Source organism: Macrobrachium rosenbergii, chromosome 22 (genome assembly GCF_040412425.1).
Source record: "Macrobrachium rosenbergii isolate ZJJX-2024 chromosome 22, ASM4041242v1, whole genome shotgun sequence".
NCBI lineage: Eukaryota > Metazoa > Arthropoda > Malacostraca > Decapoda > Palaemonidae > Macrobrachium > Macrobrachium rosenbergii.
The window spans coordinates 11,286,525-11,308,388 of record NC_089762.1 but is presented as its reverse complement, the minus strand read 5'-3'; the positions used below and the strand labels follow the sequence as shown (position 1 = coordinate 11,308,388).

General features: G+C 35.9%; 1 protein-coding gene across 4 annotated transcripts in view; it reads left to right on the top strand.

Annotated features, from left to right (window-relative positions):
* The window catches only part of lost (methenyltetrahydrofolate synthase domain-containing protein lost), a 361,950-nt gene that overhangs the window by 295,142 nt on the left and 44,944 nt on the right, over nucleotides 1–21,864 (top strand). For all 4 annotated transcript variants that reach the window (XM_067124203.1, XM_067124204.1, XM_067124201.1 and 1 more), the window contains exon 11: nucleotides 20,814–20,926. In XM_067124203.1, the coding sequence (XP_066980304.1) occupies nucleotides 20,814–20,926 (113 nt within the window). The remainder of the gene's footprint in view (nucleotides 1–20,813; nucleotides 20,927–21,864) is intronic.

Below are 21,864 nucleotides of genomic sequence, written 5' to 3'. Positions count from 1 at the left end.
AAAAACGCAATTGTAAGCTAAAACTCTTACATTCTAGTAACATTCAATCTTTTACCTTCATTTTGCAATCTTACATTCTAGTAACATTCAATCATTTACCTTCATTTTGCAACGAACGGGAAGTCTCTAGCACAATATTTCGATTTATGGTGAATTTTTGAAAAAACTTTTTCCTTACGTCCTCGCGCGGAAACTCGGCTGAAAATCTCAGAATTTCTTTAGTCACCTTGTCGTAATTTTCGTACTGTTTTATATTAGACCTTACATAAAATGTTATACATGAAAATGTGTGCAATTTCATGTAGAATACAACAAAAAATAACTCATGGTTTTAGCTTTTATCAGTTTTGAAATATTTTCACATAAATCACGATAGAAAAAAATTTGACCTTCGGTCAACTTTAACTCGACCGAAATGGTCGAAAACTGCAATTGTAAGCTAAATCACTTAAAGTCTAGTAATATTCAATCAATTACCTTCATTTTGCAACAAACGGGAAGTCTCTAGCACAATATTTCGATTTATGGTGAATTTCAGAAAAAAACTTTGTACGTCCGTGCATTACGATTCATGCATAATTTTGTGATAATATTTTCTGTGTTGCTTTGATCATTTTACAATTTGTTATATACCAAAATCATCGCAATGTAGTGTACAATACAACAAAAAGAAAAATAACTCATTAGGTTTAACCGTTTTGCTCACAGCACGATTTGTATACAATTATATATGAAATTTTTTTTTGCACTGTCATATATTCCAATATTTATATATGATAATGATATTTTTGTAATTTCTGATGGTTGCATATTAAACTTAATGCAATGAGAAAAAAATGGAGCCAAAAATGAACTCTTAATCTTAAAAACTAAGCATGCTGTGATTTTTTGAAAAAAAACTTTTTCCACTTCGGCGCTAACTCCCGAACGCCACCGGCTTACGACAGACACTTTTGTAAATAGAGGCGCGTTTAAGGGTTAATTTCCTCCTATGCAATGAATCTTTACATAGTATTTTAACCCAGTAGTCTGACTGTTGGATACCCATGTATCCAATAAATCAGAGGCTTGTCTCCTTCCTTTGCACCCACCCATCCAGGAACTGAGACCAGGTGTGCTGAACCTCCAGTCAGTTCAAGACTTTATTTCCTCCCACCAAAAGTGAGTCTGTCTTTGGGTTAAGACCCAGGTTTGTTCTGCATATGAACAAATGACAGATTTTTAATTAATTTGTATTTTTCATAGCTAACAAACCTGTGTTCTTCACATAGACTGCCCACCTCTAGCCACCCCTCTGTTTGTTTTTTCTTGGGCTGGAAGAAACTGATATGTCATGTGGTTCAGAGCAGGTCACTAACCGCCTCCCCATGCATACCAATGGCTGAACCCTGATGCCACCTATTCCTTGCATCACCATTTTAATTGTTTTTTACCTGTTTCCAGCTGGCGCCAGAAGATTTATCCTTATGTTAAGCCCACAGGTTTGTTAGCTATGAAAAATACAAATTAATTAAAGATTTGTCATTTCTCTAGTGGGACGGCACATACCACCTGCCATAAAGTTTAGCTGGTATGAAGCTGAGTGTAGGTAATTTTTGGACACATGCTAAAAAAGCAACATGCTCCTGGCAGCAAACCATGAAGGAAAGGTTTGATTTAGACTAGCCCTTGGGTCCAAGATTTCAGAGGGAATGTAGGGGGAGGACTATATATATTGTATCTACTGGTCACTTTTTACCAGACACATATGTAATTGTAATAGCCAAAAATGCCCTCTTAACTTCTCATATTCTTCACACTTTTTAGGATATGCTTGTCACTACAAAGTCTTAAATCCATATGTAAGAAATATGAAGTAATTCTGATGTCCAGTAGTGCCACTCATATACACATATACAGTCAACCCCCCAGATTTGTGGACTCAGCAACTCGCAGAATTTTCTGTGGAACCTACCTATAAATTATTCATGGGAAAGCTTACCCATTCACGGATTTTTTTATAGAGCAATATTCTGTATTTTCATATTTTCATGACTAAATACTGTACTGTACCCTGTCAAATATGTGAAATATCTTGACGTACTGACTGCAAGCAAGGGTAAAACTATGAAGGGTACTGGAAAATATATATCTCTCTCTCTCTCTCTCTCTCTCTCTCTCTCTCTCTCTCTCTCTCTCTCTCTCTCTCTCTCTCTCTCTCTCTCTCTCTCTCTCTGAGATTTTTTTTTGCATATGTAACATAAGTTTATTTGTTTTGTATACTGTAGTTTTATAGAAAAACGTGACAATACTGTGATAATAATCTTTTTCATATTTTCCATGCTATAATTAAAACCTTTTGCATTTGTATAGGAAATTATAAAAAATTTTAAACAAATACATATCATTCCCAGTCTTTCCCCAGTTTCTTCAGAGCGAGGGGGAGTGCAAGTACGGTCGATTAACTTGACCACGAAGGGGGGCATTGCTAACAGATGGTCATAGGATGCTGAAAAAAATTTTCTCTCTCTCTCTCTCTCTCTCTCTCTCTCCAAAGGATACTCAGAATGTGAGAGATGGATAGATAGATAGATAGAAAGGGAGAGTGGTTGATAGAAAGATATACGCTCTCTCTCTCTCTCTGCTATTGGCTGGAAGGGTTAGAAGTACATATGTATATATTTTTAATGGTAAAATGTTTAAGATGACTTTGAAATGATATTAATAATATCATTTCAAAGATTAATATAATAATAGGATAATAGTTTAAGGTATATTTGATGTAGGATGGTAGTTTAAGGTATACATTTGGTATTTGAACTTTCAAGATAGGTAGTTATAAGTGTTTTTAGAGGGAGGTTTATTAACTATATGCGGATTTTAACTATTCATAGAGGGTTGTGGTACACATCCCCCGCGAATACTGGGGTTGACTGTACATGTTGAATTCAGATATGTTTGTTAGACCTGGAACAGACCTATCCTCACCATTGTAGCCAAGTGGGCAATTGTTTTTATTGCTTTTTAGGCTGAAATGTGTTTATGGAATCTACTGGTCACATTTTACTTGACATTTATGTAATTGTAGTAGCCACAATGCCCTCCTGTCTAAATTTTTTGGAAACCCTTGTCAGTACAAAGCCTTAGATCCATATTCAAGAAAAATAAAATATTTCTGATGTCTTGCATCCCGAATAATCGGGATGAGGTCACATTGCTGACCTGACCATGAGAAGGTCTGTTGCTGCTCATACCTACATAATACCTGTGGATTAGACTCAATCTTAACCATTGTAGCCAAGTGGGCAGTCTTCCTGTCAGAGCTCTGGCCAAGAGTATTCCCCTCTATTTCCAGGCAGGTTCCATGTCCTTGCCAGTATGCCAAGATATTGGAATTGGAGATCTTCCTGTATGGCTTGTCTGATGGAGATGAAGAGTCATACATTGGGATGTGCCCCAATATTGGGCATGAAGTATACCTTACCACTGAACTTTTCCCTCTTGAATACTGAGACCCAGGGGCACTTGACTATTTTTGCATGAGAGGGATCCCTCAAGAGAATACTTAGGCCGATAGGGCCACCCTCCTCTCCGTGAAGTACTTGTTTACCCATGCAGTAATCTCCTGTGGAGATTATTGCAACAACCTAACAGTGAGAAGGAACTCTCAATACAGCGTACCCTTCTTTGTCCTGAAGTTCCTGCCCCTTCCAGTGACTGTATGATCTTTCATAATACTCCCAAGCCTTTGCCTGGCAGCAAGTGTGGATACCCAGGTCCATTTCACCCAGGGTGGTGGTCCCTAAAGTTCTGCCCAAGGCTTGATAAGAGTTTCTGAATGAGATAGTGCACAGCATCAGGGAAGCCATCAATACTGAACACTACTAAACTAGAGATGCTGGTGAGGATTCTAATGGGGATTGAAAATAGCTATGAACACTTGGGTTGAAGGTTATCTCCAAGACTTATTAAAATATTCCAAAAAGAGACTAGAAAGTCTTCAAAAGCACATGATAAAAAATATTTAGGTCATGAGAGTAAGCTAACAAAAAACCAAGGCTAAAGAGAAAGTAAGCCTGTTGGCTAGATTCCTTTAGTCAGAAGACTCTTGGAATTATAACAACTATTTTCATAATTTCTACTGGTTCTAATATCATAACCAGTTTGGACTGTAACCCCCCAATGCTGGGAGGATCAGTGTAACCAATTACTGCCCCTGGTACCATTCCTTATAACCCTTGGCATGATGCCTCAATGTGTATCCTATTGCCAGATGGCAAATACCCCACTAAAGAAAAGAAGGTAGTGGTGGAGGTGGAAGTTTTGTGGATAGAGCCTTTTTTTCCAATTACGGAATGGCACTTGTTCCAACCTTTGGCAGGCATTTAGAAACTGACAAAGGAGATGATCATCCTCCTTGTTAGTATGCATCAAAAGCCATTTAAGCAACCCCGTTTTCTGTTTCAATGAAATTATGTTACCTCCATAATCCTGGAGAGCTGATATCCCCTTCAGTTGGCACCAGCTTCCTTCCTTTTCACTCCTAAAACAGTTTGTCATGTGAAAGCAGATATTAAGAATGCAGTTACAGGGAAGCATACAAAATTGTTGGAAATAAAGCTGTTTATTTCAACTACCCAAGCATTGCCATTTTTACAAAGGAATGTACAACACTTGCCCTTCCTTTTGATTGGGAGGTTCCAATTCAGTGTGGCCACCCAGATGTTTGGTGCCTCAATTTGGCCAAATCTTAGCATTCCATGCAAGGTTCCACCTCTCTTGTGTCTTGGCCACATCCATTGTTCTGAAAGTAACTAGGAGGAGGCTCTCGAGTCTTCCAGGACTGCTTTGGCTGTGTTTCCTGAGACCTCTTTGTAAACCTTATGCTGGCCCTCTGTGATTTCATGGCGTGGCATCTCAGAGCCCAGAAATAGTTATGTGCTGCAATTTCCCGATGGCTACTTTCATACATTCCATGTGGGACTTGGACTGCCTCTATTAACCAGAAAGAGACACAATCACATGTCCCTATTACTGTTCCCTTTCACCCCTTACTAGGGTTTTGGATTGGAAAGGAAAGGTTTCAAATTCAAGGTCATGTCTGTTGCATTAGATATCTCATAGACAATTTCATTAAATTAGTGGCAAAAGTTGTGTAGACACTCAGAAAAGAAGGCATCCAGTTGTTAGCCGACCTAGATGACTGGATAATTGTGTTAGCTACCAAAGAAGAGCGTATGTGAAGACTGAGAGTGGAAGTCAGCAGACTCCAGTTAAAGGGTGTACAAGTCCCACCAGTAGGCACTTGTGTAGTCGGAACTTTGTTGGGATATTCTTCACTGTAGTTGTCATAATGCCAGATTCAGACCAAATTAAGAATGGATCTGCAAAAGTTCCTAACTCAGATGGGTTTTCCTGTGAAGTAAGGCAGTTGGGAAGATGTTTTGTCCATGGACATGGAAGGGAACTGCACACAGGTAGTACAGTCTGACCTCTTTAAACCAGCATCCTTGGGACCAGGCCACTGTTGGACCACAGAAAATCCCAGATGATAGAAATCACCCCTAAAAAACCCTATGTAAACAAAGTCTTTTCAGTTCATTCCACAAATATAGTGTTGTTATCAAAAGCAGAACAAAGCTTAGGAGTAATCAGTGTCATTTATTAGGTTTAGTACCTTAGGAAAATTGTGGCCTATTCCATAAACATCTCTCTGGAAGTGCTTACACCTTCACCACGTCGGAGCTTAATCCTTATAAGTGCACTGTCGAATTCTGATCTGGCACCCTTCAATGTTTTTTGGCATTTTGAAATTTTCTGGCTATTGTTTTCAGCAAAAACCTAAAAATCTGCTGCTTTTGTTTCTTTAAACCTGCACGAGAGAGAGAGAGAGAGATTTTGACAGACGCCCATTTGCAAAAGTCAAATAATACAGCTGTATTACGAATAATGGTAATTTTAGTAAAACTGTTGTTTTACATACTATATGCAATTATATTTCATGCAGTATTGTCATATTGTAGTGTTGTAGTTTATGAACACAGCGGTCACATGCCATTTGCGTTCTGCTAATGTTTACATTCTTAAAATCATCAGCTGATTACATTTTACTGATATCATCATAGCCATTAGTTGCTAAATGAAACACATTTTGGAGATTTGCTTTTTTACGTAGATTACCAAAGCTGAGTTTAAAAATGCAACTTACTTCATTTATAAGTGGAGTAAATTAAATGAAGTACAGGTGTGATGTCACCAATATCGGACATTGCTTTTGTCTCTTCCCAAGTGCTTTGTAACCTGCAGATATTCATTTGTAATACCACAGCTACAGCTGTAAATTTAGTGGCATTCTTTCTTAAAACTTTTCCTCTCCATTGCTTGGAGGATGAATAAAGATTTATTTTATTTTTATTTATGGAAGTCACCATTGAAAGCTTAGCCTAGTGTAATCTACTCAAAATACAGCTCACATTATACACAGTGTATATGATGAAGTCATGTTTTAATGATTGCATGATACATGAGTATATATGCAAAATACAGTTCTTTTATTTGCTGTATATTTTTGAGTTTCACAGAAAATTTTCTTTGGAAATAAACCGTGCTTATTTATTTACGGAGCAAGCTTCAGTTCCGAAATCCAGAAAAATCCAAAAACTGAAATGTGGCACCACCCTCGTGGCCTCTCATGAAGTAATGGCAGCAGATTCAAAAAGATCCTGAACCATAGGAGTTCCCGGACCCATGGCATGCCAGATTTAAGAGGTCAGACTGTAATGCTTAAAGATGCTTCCTTAACAGGTTGGGGAGATCATTGGGAGGATTGTCAGTTAGTGGGAAGATGGTTACCTGTTGTAGGGAGGCGTCACTTTAATTTCCTAGAGGTGATGGGTGTCTTCCTGCCTCTCAGAAAATTGAAGCCTCCAAAATGGACCCACATTTTTTTGGTCCTAGACAGTATGACAAGCGATGACTTGTATTAAGAGGTCAGTTTCCTGCTAAGCCCCTCTCAGTGCAGTCGTGCTGTCTATCCTATGGTGCTCAGGCAAAAGTGGCACTTGTTAGCAATCTCTCTCATGGGCCTGCTTAATGCCATAACAAACTCCTTGTTGAGATATACAGCAGCCTTGGCTGATTGAATGCTAGAAAAACCATCCTTTCAAATAATTGCTAATGTGCTTCCTCATCCAGAAGTGGACCTGCTTGCCACACATAAAAACCATCAAATTCCAATGTGTGGGTGTCTCCAAACCTGGACAGTCAGGCAATAGCATGAGATACTTTCTACAGGACGAACAGTTGGAGTTCATACTACCTTTTTCCTCCATTGTCCCAGATTTTGAGGTTTTGAACTAACTGTTAACTTTCTATGGAGCTACCAGTCTAGGGACCCCAAATTAGCCAAAGAGTCAGTGGTCCCTACTGCCTCAATAATAGGCAAGAAAATCAAACCTAATACTTTTTGCAGTTCTATTCCAGACAGGAGGAGGAAAAGTTGTATACAGTACACATCTTTTCTGAGCTGTGGCCTTCAAATGTTGATCCTGTAAAATCTAGTCTGCTGTGAAGATTATTCACCCAACATTCCTATGCATCTGGTGCAAAAACTGCAGACTTCATCCATCAAGCAAAACCAGCCTGATTTTGTAAAATCTAGTCTGCTGTGAAGTATTCAACCAACATTCCTGTGCGTCTGGTGCAAAAACTACAGACTTCATCCATCAAGCAAAACCATCCTGTATGGAAAGTGTGGTTGGATTGCCTTCACACTATGAGCTTGTTGAACCATAGTTGAAACAGTTTTACATGGTCTAATCTACCTGTTTGAGGACAAGCACCTTGCTTCTATTACAATTATGTCATATGAGGCTTTATGGGTGGGTCATAAATTCAAGTCAAGTTTTTAATTCCCTTCTCTGGTCCTTTGTATTGCAAAGACTGGCTCTGGCAAGGCTTCTCATTATTGAATAATTTTTTTTACCCATGTTATCTCGGTTCAGTAGTCCTAATGCAACTGCAACTCACTGCTCCAAAAGGCTAATGCAACTGCAACTCACTGCTCCAAAAGGCAGTCTTTTTGACTGTCTTGGCATCCCAGCTCTCTTAGATGGGGACAGGATTTCATCACCCACAGCTGTCACTGTTGTCTCCTGGCTTGTCATTTCTTGACAAGAATGAGGACCCTTTGAAGAAAAAATTTCCTATCCTTCTAAGGGAACTCAGAATTACAGATGAGACATGTCTGATCCCAGCACTCCAAGTTTACCTAGATGTCGTGGCTAATATCCTAAATGGTCGTTTTTTTCTCATACCCTATCACAAACAAGCCATATTCTCTGCATGGGCTGAGAATTGTTTTAGAGTTTTTAATTAGAAAGGCAGAACCCATCACTTCCTGATTTGCATGGTGTCAGGGGAAATGGGTGCATCCTTGGCTTTTTTTAGGAGACATTTGATGCAAAGAAGTCTCTTGAGTTTACAAGGTAGTCATCAGAGGCAGTGTTCCTCAAACACTGCTGCCATGACATCCAACAATTTTGGGTGCACTGTGTGTTGGTAAGTGGTATAGTGAGTCCCTGTCCCATAGGCACCTTTATAGAAAACAAAGGTCCTTCTTGATGCCATGGTAATTCTGAGATATTGCTGGTGAGGGGTGCAAAAATGCTGTATCCCAACTCAGCATAATTTGATGTTACTTTATAACACATGTAGGTTTTATTTCTGTCCTTCATTGTTAAACCCTAATGGGTATCCAGAATAACAGAGGGTAGTTAAAAACGTGACTGACTTAACGTTGCATCATTTTTTCATCACCTGTCAATTTCTGTTGTGTGCCCCTATGAGGATCTAGAATGGCTATGCTCTCAAAAAGCAAGTTTTGACTAAGGAAAAGCCAGTATTAGGTGGCTGCTGTGAGTCTTCAAACCCACCCACTTTCTTGATGAAAAGGCAAGGTAATTTGTGATGAGTATTTTTCTTTCACAGACCTGGTGAGTAATGGGATCTTAGCCAGTAGGCAAGGAAAAGAGCCCTCTTGTCTCGAGTCCTTTTATACTTTATCATTGTGTCAATCAAAGGCACTCTTCTGGCCAAGACCATGAGAGAATTCTTTGAAATTGGTTGGCCTGTTGTATGGAGCCCTTGGGGCACCATAAGAGTAACTCCCTTTGAGGGCTCACAGCGGCTACCAACAATAGGGTTTTCTGTATTCAAGACCTGTTACAGGCATACCCCAGTTAACGGCGGGGATTTTATTCCAGGCCGAGTGCCGATAACCGAAAATTGCCAATAATTATGGTAACGAATGGCTTTTACTACATTGTAAGTGCCAATAAACCGCTTATTGGTGCTGATAAACCACTTACCGACACCGATAAACCGCTTATCGACACTGAAAATTGCTTACGGTCACTGAAAATCTGGTTAACGACGTCGTCAGTCAAGTGTCGTAAAACCAAAACACTGTTAACTGACACTCCTGATAAGTGAGGACTGCCTGTAATTGAAAGGGAGAGTAATTACTGAGAATGCAACCTGGTTATATTAGTATATATGATATATTTTGTGTAGGCAGTCCCTGGGTTACAATGGGCTCAGCTTATGATATTCCAAGTTTACAACGCTTTTCAGATATATTCATTAAAAATTATTTCCCAGGTTACAAAGCATGTTCCGGGTTTACGATGCCGATCCAATGGAAGAAATGTCTCCAAAGCGGCAGAAGGGTCAAAATTTGGAGGTTTTTAATAAAAACTCAATAAAAATGCAGGTTATGTTGTTTTCAGGACCCCAGAGAATTAATGATAAGGTTTTCTTACGATTTTTTACCATATTTCTGACACCAGCCTGACGCTGATCCAAAATAAAGAAATATGATCCACAATGGCAGTGATAAAAATTTTGATGTATTTTATTTGAAAAACTCAATAGAGATACAGGATATGTTGTTTTCAAGACACCCATAGAATAAAAGTAAAGTTTTCTTGCAATTTTTGATGATATTTCAGACGACGCCAGGCCAAACAGAAGAAATATGGATCCAAAACTGGTGAATGGTGAAAATTTGGAGGTATTTTTTATGAAAAACTTAGTAAAAATGCAGAATATGTTTTCAAGACACCCAAAGTATTAAAAGGAAGATTTTCTTGCGATTTTCGACGATATTTTTGATGATGCCGATCCAAATGGTAGAAATTAAAATTTACATTTGTAGAGCAATACTGTAGTCACTGATTACTGATTTTTATTTATATTTCATGACTGAATAAATTTTTATTTTTAATAAAATTTTGAGATAAATTCCCTCAAAATCACAAAACAGCATATCGATGTGAACAACTCAGTTTAACTTTCTCTCTCTCTCTCTCTCTCTCTCTCTCTCTCTCTCTCTCTCTCTCTCTCTCTCTCTCTCTCTCTCTCTCTCTCTACCAAATACATTTTTATGATAAAAAATGATTTACCAATTTTCAAATATTAATATTAATAATTAATATGTTCTCTCCTCTGTAATATTTTATGACTATCACTCTTGATATTTAAGTAAGGCCAACTGCTTGCTCTCTCTCTCTCTCTCTCTCTCTCTCTCTCTCTCTCTCTCTCTCTCTCTCTCTCTCCACTGTATATCTATCCCAATGGTGCACAACCAGTGGCCCAGGTTTCACATGGCCCTTATATATCACTCTCTGTACAGTAAAAGAAAATAATAAATATAAACATATTACTCCGTCTTATGATATAATTACAAATAGTAAAATGTACTATATAACACACACACACACACACATACATATGTATGTATGTATGTATATGTGTCTGTGCATATATAAACATATATATATATATATATATATATATATATATATATATATATATATATATATATATATATATATATATATATATAATTATATATTTATATATATATATGTACATACATAGACATACATACATATAAATATATATATATATATATATATATATATATATATATATATATATATATATATATATATATATATATATATATATGTATGTATGTATGTATTATTCTTTGTGTTTTCTTGTTATTGTTGAATTATCTCGTTATCTATAATCAGTTCATTCACTAAATTCATAATTTCATCACCATCCTCGAACACGCAAAGAGGTGAACGCAGCGTGGCTTGTAGACAGCCATACGCGTTCACTCTATGTAGACCGTTGTCTGAGACGGAGTAACCTCGTTGTTGTGAAGGGAAGGTAACCACCTGAAGTTATATCTAAATTAATATTTATCATAATTTTGAATACTATTCTCTTTTTAAACAGATGCAGGTTTTTGTTTTTCTTGTTTTTCTTTTTTATTATTTTACATTCATAATTATGGTTTCCTAATACATCTAAATTCCAGTTTAAAAGTTTGTAAAATGATTATTTGGCAACCTTCAAGTTAGCCAATTTGTCTGAGCTCCGATAGTTTCTTTGCAGTCTAAAATAGAGGTTTTATCATTGTAGTGTTTTCAGATTAATTTTGTAGCTACTATGGCTTCTGGTACTTCTGTGGACAAAAACTCAAGTCTAAAAGAAAGCTTGAAGATGAACATAGAAAATTTCAAGAAATATGGACAGATAAATATTTCTTTGTGGAAAACAGTGAAAAAAAAATCATTTGTGATATGCCAGAATAGTGTGGCCGTTTGTAAAGACAATACAATTTGCAAAGGCATTATCTGACAAAGCACAAGCCTTATGAAAAATTTGTTGGTGAACTAAGAAAGCAGAAAATTAAATCACTAATGCAAGGTTTTCATGTGCAGAAAAATATGTTTATTCAGAAAAATAAAGAGGCACAGGACGTAACAGAAGTGAGTTATGAAATTGCAAACCTGATTGCTAAACATTCCAAGGCATTTTCAGAGGGGGATTTCATTAAAAAGTGTATTCTACTTGCTGCTCAAAAACTTTCTCCAGATGTTTTGAAAAAGTTTGAGAATATCAGTTTGAATCGTATGACAGTGCAACGTCATTTTGTTGATTTGTCGGGTTATAGTAGACCAGTTGAAGGAGAAAAGTAAACAATTTGTGTACTTCTCCTAGCCACTGATGAATCTGCTGATGTTACATCTATCAGCTACTTGTATTTGTACGTCTCTGTGACAGAGGACTTTTCTATTCATGAAAAGGGCTCAGTTCATTGAAGGGCAGACAACTGGTAGTGATTTACTTAATGGACTTTAGAACAAATTTCAGTAATTGAGTTAGATTTGGACAAGTTAGTAGGAATATCAACTGATGGGGCTCCTGCAATGATAGGCAAGCAGAATGGATTGGTGCAGCTATTGATTAAACACCTTGGAGAGCGAAAATATGAACTGAAACAATTTCATTGCATAATACATCAACAAAATTTGTGTGGAAAAGAACTGGACTTTGATCATGTAATTTGTAGTTTCTACAGTCAATTTTATCAAGTCACGCTCAGCTTTGCATCACCCGGTAATTCAAGCAAATTTCTTGATGAAATTGAAGCAGAATATGGCGATTTAGTGTTTTTCACTCAAGTAAGGTGGTTAAGCAGGGAAATACGCTGAAAAGATTTATCAGTCTTCTGGATGAAATTGAGATATTTCTTAATAAAAAGAATAAGATGGTACCAGAACTTACAAATGGCTTTGTGATTTGTCATTTCTTGTAGATCTCACAAGTCATTTAAATAACTTGAATCATAAACTTCAGAAATAACCAACTTATTTCTCAGCTAGCCAATTATGTGACAGCTTTCGAACAAAAACTAAAATTGTTTCAGTTACAGATAGTTAAAGGAGAGTTAGGACAAAATTACAAACTTATGTGTGAGAAACACAAAGTATGCAATAGACATGAATATTATGCAGCAAAATTAGGAAAACTTTTGGAGGCCTTTGAGAGCTGATTTGAGGACCTAAAGAAAGAAGTCAATGATTTGAAGTTGTTCAGCAACCCCTTTTCTGTATCTCCTGATGAAGTAGAATTCAAGCACAAATCGAACTGATTGATCTTCAGAATAATGACAGCCTTCTTACCAAGTATAATGAAGGGGACTTGCTCAACTTTTATAATTGCTTGGCCAAAGATCAGTTTCTTATTTGAGAAACAAAGCTGCTATTTATGCAAGCTTATTTGGCTCTACCTACATATGTGAACAAACATTTAGTCTGCTCAACCAGACCAAGTCAAATATTAAAGTGATCAAAATCTGCACTCTGTTTTAAGACTGGCAACCACAAATTTCCATCCTAACATAAAAACTTGTACATGAATCTCAGTGTCAAAAATCTCATTAAAACAAAACAGGTGAGCAACTGTGTTTTTTTATCTTTAAACATTCTACAAACTATTTATCATTTCATGCAAAATCTAGTCTAGTGGCCCTCACTAGATATATGTTTGATGATGTGGCCATCAAAAGGTTGTGCACCCCTGGTCTATCCTGTAATGACATATGGATTACTGTGTCAACATAAAACAATATAAAATTGCTTTGACATAGGCCCCATGATGACACATTATTGGCTAGAGAGACTGGAAAGAGCCAATAACAGAGCTTGTAGCAAACCCCCTCTCTCCATGTCGACTCGCTATTGGCAGGAGGACTGAAGGTAACCAATAACAGTTTGCGGCAACCCTCCCCCCTCTCCATGATGACACACAATCGGCAGGAAGGGTGGGATTTTATCCAACCACAAATCTTGTACATCAAGGGCTTTGCATACACTACTCAGGAGGGTGAGTAGTAAATGTTTCCTTTTCTCTCTCTCTCTGAGATAAGAGAGAGAGAGAGAAAGGGAGATTTTTATGCATATGTAGCTTTGTCATTCATTTTTTCATATTTTCCTTGTTATAATTACTTTCTGTTCCAAGTCTTTTTCTGGTAGATAAGCAGGGAAGCAACTCTCTCTCTCTCTCTCTCTCTCTCTGCAGATGGTCTAAATTTGGGGGGGTTTTATGAAAAACTCATTAAAAATGCAGGTTGTGTCATTTTCAAGACATCCAAAGGATTAAAAGTAAGGTTTTCTTATGATTTTTTATCATTATTTCGGGTTACACTGATTTTCGGCTTACAACACTGTGTCAGAACAGAACCCCTGTTGTAAACCGGAGACTGCCTGTACTCCATTTCATATATGGCAGTTTATTCCTCCTCTTTGGTTTTAAAGAGTAGATTATAAATATTAATATTACTTGTTATACCCCATTCAAACAAAGTTGGAAGTATACTGGAAACATGTCTGCTTGCTGTCTATTGCCTTATCTTCATTTGTTGAGTCTTGTTTAACCTGTCTTTTTGAAGTTTGAAAGTGGAAATGAGCTTTGCCTTGATTGTGGCTTTGTATAATTTTGTGTACTCTTTAAGTAGGTTTTGCATATTATGTTGAAAATATTTAGCTTTGTTGTATTAGGCAATCGGAACTACTGGAAACTATTATTGTAATAGGAGCTTGGGTGGAATTTTTATTTTTTAATCACAGAGTAGCTCAGTTGGCCAGAGTGTCCAATATAGGGTCTCATAGTGCTCACCTAGAGGTTTCTTAAGGAAAACTGAAAATTGGAACTAAAAAAAAAAGCGGATAAGAATTTAAACAGGTAGGCAGAAAAGGACCAAGGGAGCATGAAGAAAGAAATAAGAATGAAGCAATGCACCTAGGAGCCAACAAACTTTTTAATACTGTCTAAAGTGTGCTCTGTAGTGCACAAAACAACTGGCACTATAGGACTAGGAAAAGATGAAAGGAAACTTGATCACACAGGGAGCCCTTGGAATCAGCCCTCATGAACTGGTTAACCCTTTAACACCGACTAGACGTATTTTATGTCGACAAAAGTTGTCTGTCGGGTGCCAATTGAACGTAAAATATGTCGACTACAAAAAGTTTTTTTAAATATTCACGGAAAAATACTTATAGGCCTCGTTTGCGAAAAATTTTAAATCGCGCCTTGAGGGATGCTGCGAGTTCACGGATCATGCTGTTGTTTTGTTTACAAGCGTGACCCAGCTGCGCATGCGCGAATTTCTTTCTTATCCCAAAAGAAAGCATCAGCTAACTCTGCTGAAAATCTCAGAAATTCTTTAGTCACTTTGTCATAATTTTTGCACCGTTTTCTATTAGCCTTTACATAAAGTTTTATATATGAAAATGTGTGCAATTTCATGTAAAATACAACAAAAAATAACACATGGTTGTAGCTTCTATCAATTTTGACATATTTTCATATAAATCACGATAAGTGCCAAAATTTCAACCTTCGGTCATTTTGACTCGACCGAAATGGTTGAAAAATGCAATTGTAAGCTAAAACTCTTACATTTTAGTAATATTCAATCATTTACCTTCATTTTGCAACAAACAAGAAGTCTCTAGCACAATATTTTGATTTATGGTGAATTTTTGAAAAAACATTTTCCTTACGTCCACACTAACTCTGCTGAAAATCTTGTAAGAGCCTGATGCCATCTCTTCCAAACACGTGTGTGTCCATGTGTTTGTCGTCCATCGGAGTGGACAAGACAACAAGAGCATCTCATTTTCTTTCTCTAAAGGAATGCGATTTCAACCATACAATATTTCTGTTTGTTTCTCCCTAACCATTGTTGTCTTGATGTATGTACAATCACCACTACTTGCATTGCCATGCAAGCATTCTAATCATGTACTCATAATGTTCCAACGAATCTTCTGTATCAAACTGTGTGTATGTTTCTGTTTGTGAAGACGCCAAACGTCTCACCACTCCGATGGACGACAAACACACACATGTTTTGAAGAGACGGCATCAGGCTCTTACAATCTCAGAAATTCTTTAGTCACTTTGTCGTAATTTTTGCACAGTTTTCTATTAGCCATTACATAAAGTTTTATATATGAAAATGTGTGCAATTTCATGTAGAATACAACAAAAAATAACTCATGGTTGTAGCTTTTATCAATTTTGACGTATTTTCATATAAATCACGATAAGTGCCAAAACTTCAACCTTCGGTCAACTTTGACTCGACTGAAATGGTCGAAAAATGCAATTGTAAGCTAAAACTGTTACATTTGCAACAAACAAGAAGTCTCTAGCCCAGTGTTTCGATTTATGGTGAATTTCTGAAAAAACTTTTTCCTTATGTCCACACACGCTAACTCTGCTGAAAATCTCAGAAATTCTTTAGTCACTCTGTCGTAATTTTTGCTCCATTTTGTATTAGCTGTTACATAACGTTTTATATATGAAAATGTGCACAATTTCATGCAGAATACAACAAAAAATAACTCATGGTTGTAGCTTTATCAGTTTTGAAATATTTTCATATAAATCACGGTAAGTGCCAAAATTTCAACCTTCGGTCAAGTTTGACTTGACGGAAATGGTCGAAGAATGCAATTATAAGCTAAAACTCTTACATTCTAGTAGTATTCAACCATTTACCTTCATTTTGCAACAAACGAGAAGTGTCTAGCACAATATTTCGATTTATGGTGAATTTAAAAAAACTTTTCCTTGTCTGCTCTAACTCTGCTGAAAATCTTGTAAGACCCTGATGCCGCTCTCTTCCAAACGTGTTGTTCATGTCTTGATGATCGGATAGACAAGACAACAAGAGCATCTAAAAACGCGATTTCAACCATACAATATTTCCGTCTTGTTTCTCCCTAACCATTGTTGTCTTGATGTACAAGCATTCTAACCATGCACTCATAATGTTCCAACGAATCATCTGTATTAAACTGTTTGTATGTTTCTGTTTGTGAAGACGCCAAACATCTCGCCACTCCCATGGACGACGAACACACACGTGTTTGGAAGAGACAGCGTCAGGCTCTTACAATCTCAGAAATTCTTTAGTCACTTTGTCATAAGTTTTGCACAGTTTTCTATTAGCTGTTACATAAAGTTTTATATATGAAAATGTGTGCAATTTCATGTAGAATACATAAAAAATAACTCATGGTTGGAGCTTTTATCACTTTTGACATATTTTCATATAAATCACGATTAGTGCCAAAATTTCAACCTTTGGTCAACTTTGACTCGACCGAAATGGTCGAAAAATGCAATTGTATGCTAAAACTGTTACATTCTAGTAATATTCAATCATTTACCTTCATTTTGCAACAAACGAGAAGTCTCTAGCACAATATTTCGATTTATGGTGAATTTTTGAAAAAAAAATTTTCCTTACGTCCCCTCACACTAACTCTGCTGAAAATCTCAGAAATTCTTTAGTCACACTGTCGTAAATTTTGCACTGTTTTATATTAGCCGTTACATAAAGTTTTACATATGAAAATGTGTGCAATTTCATGTAGAATACAACAAAAAATAGCACATGGTTGTAGCTTTTATCAGTTTTGAAATATTTCCATATAAATCACGATAAGTGCCAAAATTTCAACCTTCGGTCAACTTTGACTCAACCGAAATGGTAAAAAAATGCAATTGTATGCTAAAACTCTTACATTGTAATAATATTCAATCATTTACCTTAATTTTGCAACAAAAGGGAATTCTCTAGCACAATATTTCGATTTATGGTGAATTTTTGAAAAAACTTTTTTTTACGTTTGGGCGTTACGAATTCATGCATCATTTTGTGATAATATTTTCTCTGTGTTGCTTTGATCGTTTTACAATTTCTTATATACCAAAATCATCGTAATTTAGTGTACAATACAACAACAAAAAAATAACTCATTAGTTTTAACCGTTTTGCTCACAGCGCGATTTGTAAACAATTATACATGAAATTTTTTTTCTTCTCATATATTCCAATATTTATATATGGTAATGATTTTTTTTTTCATTTCTGATGGTTACATACTGAAACTTCAGACAATGAGAAAAAAATAAGCCAAAAATGAACTTAATCTTAAAAAATAAGCGTGCTGTGAGTTTTTTAAAAATCATCTTTCCTCTTCGGCTCTAACTCTCAAACCCTGTCGGCATACGGCAGACACTTTTGTAAATAGAGGCTCGGCATTTAAGGGTTAATATACACTTTAGGAATTACTTTAAGATTCCATCTGATCTCCATTACACTTTCAATCTCAAGGAGACACTTCTCTCTCTCTTCTCTTAAGGATGGTGCTAGAACCTGTAAGGCATAAATAAACTTTTAGTTAACAATGTTTTTAGACAATTTAATGTCTTAAATGTATCCTAGAGTATTATACAGACAGTCCCGGTTCAAGACAGGGTTTCCATTTTTATGCTACATTGTAAACCGAAAATCGTCGTAAACTGAAAAATCTTCGAAAATCGTCAAAAATCCTGAGAAAACCTTGCTTTTAATGCTTTAGGTGTATTAAAAACGATGTAAACTGCATTTTTATTGAGTTTTTCATAAAAAAAACCTTCAAATTTTGATTACTCTGCTGTTTTGGAGCCATATTTCTTCCGCGGATCGGCATACGACGCGTTGTAACTCCGGAACATGCGTCGTAAACCGGGAAATAATTTCTGATGAATATATTTGAAGAGCGTCGTAGCCTCGGGACATCGTAAGCCGGACCAGTTGTAAACTGGGGACTGCCTGTACTTAGAAAAATCTATGCTAGGTTTATAGACAATTTTTGTAGCTTCTATCATGGCTGTCAATCATTAAGCATGTTATGAGCTTCATTTGATATTACCGTGCACGTACATAATTGGAAAGTTAGCTAATAGAAAATGGAAGACCTCTATGTCATTGAAGCATCTGTAAAAAAAGTTAGTTAATTGTACATGTAAGTCTGGAACAAAAAATATTTTAAAATTAATATTTATGATGACATGACATTACACTGTATGATGATGATTACGGAGTAATTATATATATCTGCACAGTAAAAAATAGCCAGTTTTAATACCTTTTTCAGGAGTTCATAATTTATTTTGTTTTCAAAATAAGAGTTAGCATATTAGTTTTTATTTGATCATTAAAAATCTCTAGTATAATCTCATAATAAGAAGAAGCAGACACAAAAAATTAGTTTTCTACCAGCCATAGGACTAAAAAAATTCTCTTGCTGTTTTCTCAAAAAATATCTTTATGAATCAAAAAAGTTTCTTAGATGTAAGAGAATGAAATTCAGTGAAACTTTTGGATTACTTAATATAACAACTGAAGTTGATAAGTAGGTAAGCAAAACATTTTTGACAGTAACTTTTGTTTTTTATAAACTCATATAATGTATTTGCATGATTTTGACTACTTAGGCTCAGAGGTCAAAGTTGATGAGATATCATGTAAAATTTAAAAGAAAATCACTGCAACCATTAGCTCATAACATAAATTTACATAATGATGCGTGTACGTAAATAATGAACTTAGAGGTTGAACTTTTGGGTGACCTTCCCTATAGAAATTAAGCATTGGTGAAACATTTATGTAAAAATTGGAAGCAAATCCTTTTAACCATAGGCTCAAAGCTTAATTTATGTTTTTGTATCATGGAGCCTTATGCCATCAGCATGGTCCTTAAGCTTGTCCTATGAGGGCTATCAAATTCTTATAGCTTACCTTCATTGTAGCAAAGTTCTGTAACATGAAATTTAAACTTAAAGCAAAGTAAGAATTTCTATAATATGTAACACAGGGAGTGATTAGAGTGAAGTATGGTATAACCTTTTAACATAGTGGCCACAGAGTTCAAAAGTCTCCCAGTTCAACCTAGCAATTACATGACAGTATACACACTAATTTTCACGGGCGAACTTTGTTAACTGTCACAGCCTGGACTAAATATATATTAAGCACACTCCTAGACTGGGCTGAATTTAAGGATAGCTAATTTAAAAAAAAAAAGCTCTTCAATGGAAAGAGGAGTATATGCATATGCACATGGTATAAGAAAAAAAAATTCTCAAAAATTTTCCGTACCTTCCAGGGGAAGTTGAAAGTGAATGTTTCCAAACAAGTCATAAAAATATGCTAATTTTACCAAGTTATAAGTGTTTTTTCTAATATTTTGTTTTATTTTGTTAAATTATAATTACAACTGACACAATATCATAACAGTTAGAACTAAAATCAGTAACACATTCTGAGTATAATTTTTGTAAAATATTTACGAGACATCATTGGATTGTCCTGCAAAATTTGTTCAAAATGTATGGCACAAAATCTTGAATATATACAGGGTATGTATGTTACCCAGAATTTACCCCAAAACTATAAGTAAACATATAACCCATCCACAAGGGGTTAAATAAAAGCTTGGTAAAGGATGGGCTAGGATGCAAGGAGTGTCCACTGGTTATATGCTTGCTGTGTGTCAGTGAATAAATTTAAAGGTATCAGATCAAATTCCTGTGATGCATTCTGATACAGTATTGAGAGTTGTTGAAAATTACGTGTAAGTTTAGTCATGATTAAGACTTTTCTGCCTAGTAAAGCAATCCATTCTTAGTATATGTAACGCTTAATTATCTGTTGCTAGTTCTTCTTCATATGTAGGTAAGTAGAATGTACTGGTTTTTCTGAATTGAAATTTTGCAACTTACTAATGTTATAGTAGGTAGACTTATTTCCTTTTGACAATAGACACAGTCACTTACTGGAATTGGTTAAAAGATTCTCTTTTGAAGATTTTATTATTAACTTTGACATACATTAGCAGTTTAATTCATCAAGAAATGTTAGTTTGAAGGATTAAACAAATATATTTTCCCAGTATCTTGAACTTGTGAATTTTTAAAGTAATTTTATGACATTCAGAAAAATCTGTCTTATCAGAGATTTGAAAGATAATCATCATGTCTAATAGAGTGCTAAAGATATATTATGGATTTTACCATTCAGTTACTTCAACTTTAATCTTGTTGATTGTAAAAATTTCTTTGTATTGCAGCTGTATGATAATGAAATGGAAGAAAAGGCTCCTCGACGGTCTCAGGCACCCAAGAAGCCACGTCTTCCTATCACATATGCTATATTTCTTGGAAAGGTTCCATCTACATGCAGGTAAGAATATTGTTTAAAACTTTGTCCAAAAATTCTGTGTCACTTAGAAGTAAATACAGTATATTGGAAAGTGGCCAGTGTGACAGGATGTTGACCTTAGGTGGTGACTTTCTTTAAGTCTTGCGCAGAGAAATATTGCATCTATAGGAAATGCAAAAGAAAATAGTGGTTCCAGAATGCTAGGGTTGGGGTGAGAAAGGGAGTGATTCAAGTGGTTGACTTGAGTGTTAAGAGATTTCACACTACTTTCTGCAACAGTGAAGCCTAATATGTACCAAATGGATGTAAGAGGCAAAATTGAAAATGATTGTGAGAACAGTGCCCACATAAATCAAGCCAGTCAAGACACTGTAGAGTTTTATTTTCCTGATGGAAAGGTTAATGTGCATTTTGAATTAAGTCATGTGGAAGACCAAGTTAATGAAGTAATTGTACTCCTTGTTATGCTTCATATAAATTTTGGATCACATTCTTATAAGCAAAATAAGGCTCATCTTTGTTCAGATACATGGCTACAGGCAGTATGTAAATTATTCCTTGAGCGTTCGTGAAGTATTTTTGTTATGCCCAACATTTTTTTTATTTCCCTTCTTACCTGCAAAATTCCTCTAAGTTGCCACAAAAGCCGTCCACAGCGCCTCTCCCGTCGTCTGCTGCTAATGAGTCTCTTATTTCGAATGGAATTATCTTAAGGTAATGATATCACTCAGAAAGGCGTAATGGAGACGAGACAGTAGTTTCTTTACTTTAATGATGAAAGTTAACTACAAACTTCAGTACAAATTATGGTTACAGTTACTATCTTGAAATCACTCTTGCTAGACAGTTCAATTAAGTCTGTTTGGGAGCACAAAGGATGGTGGACGGGAACTTGAATGTTATTCTTCTCGCTTCTGGTTTCTCTGGAACCCCTGGGTTTTCTTGTAATCTCCAACTCC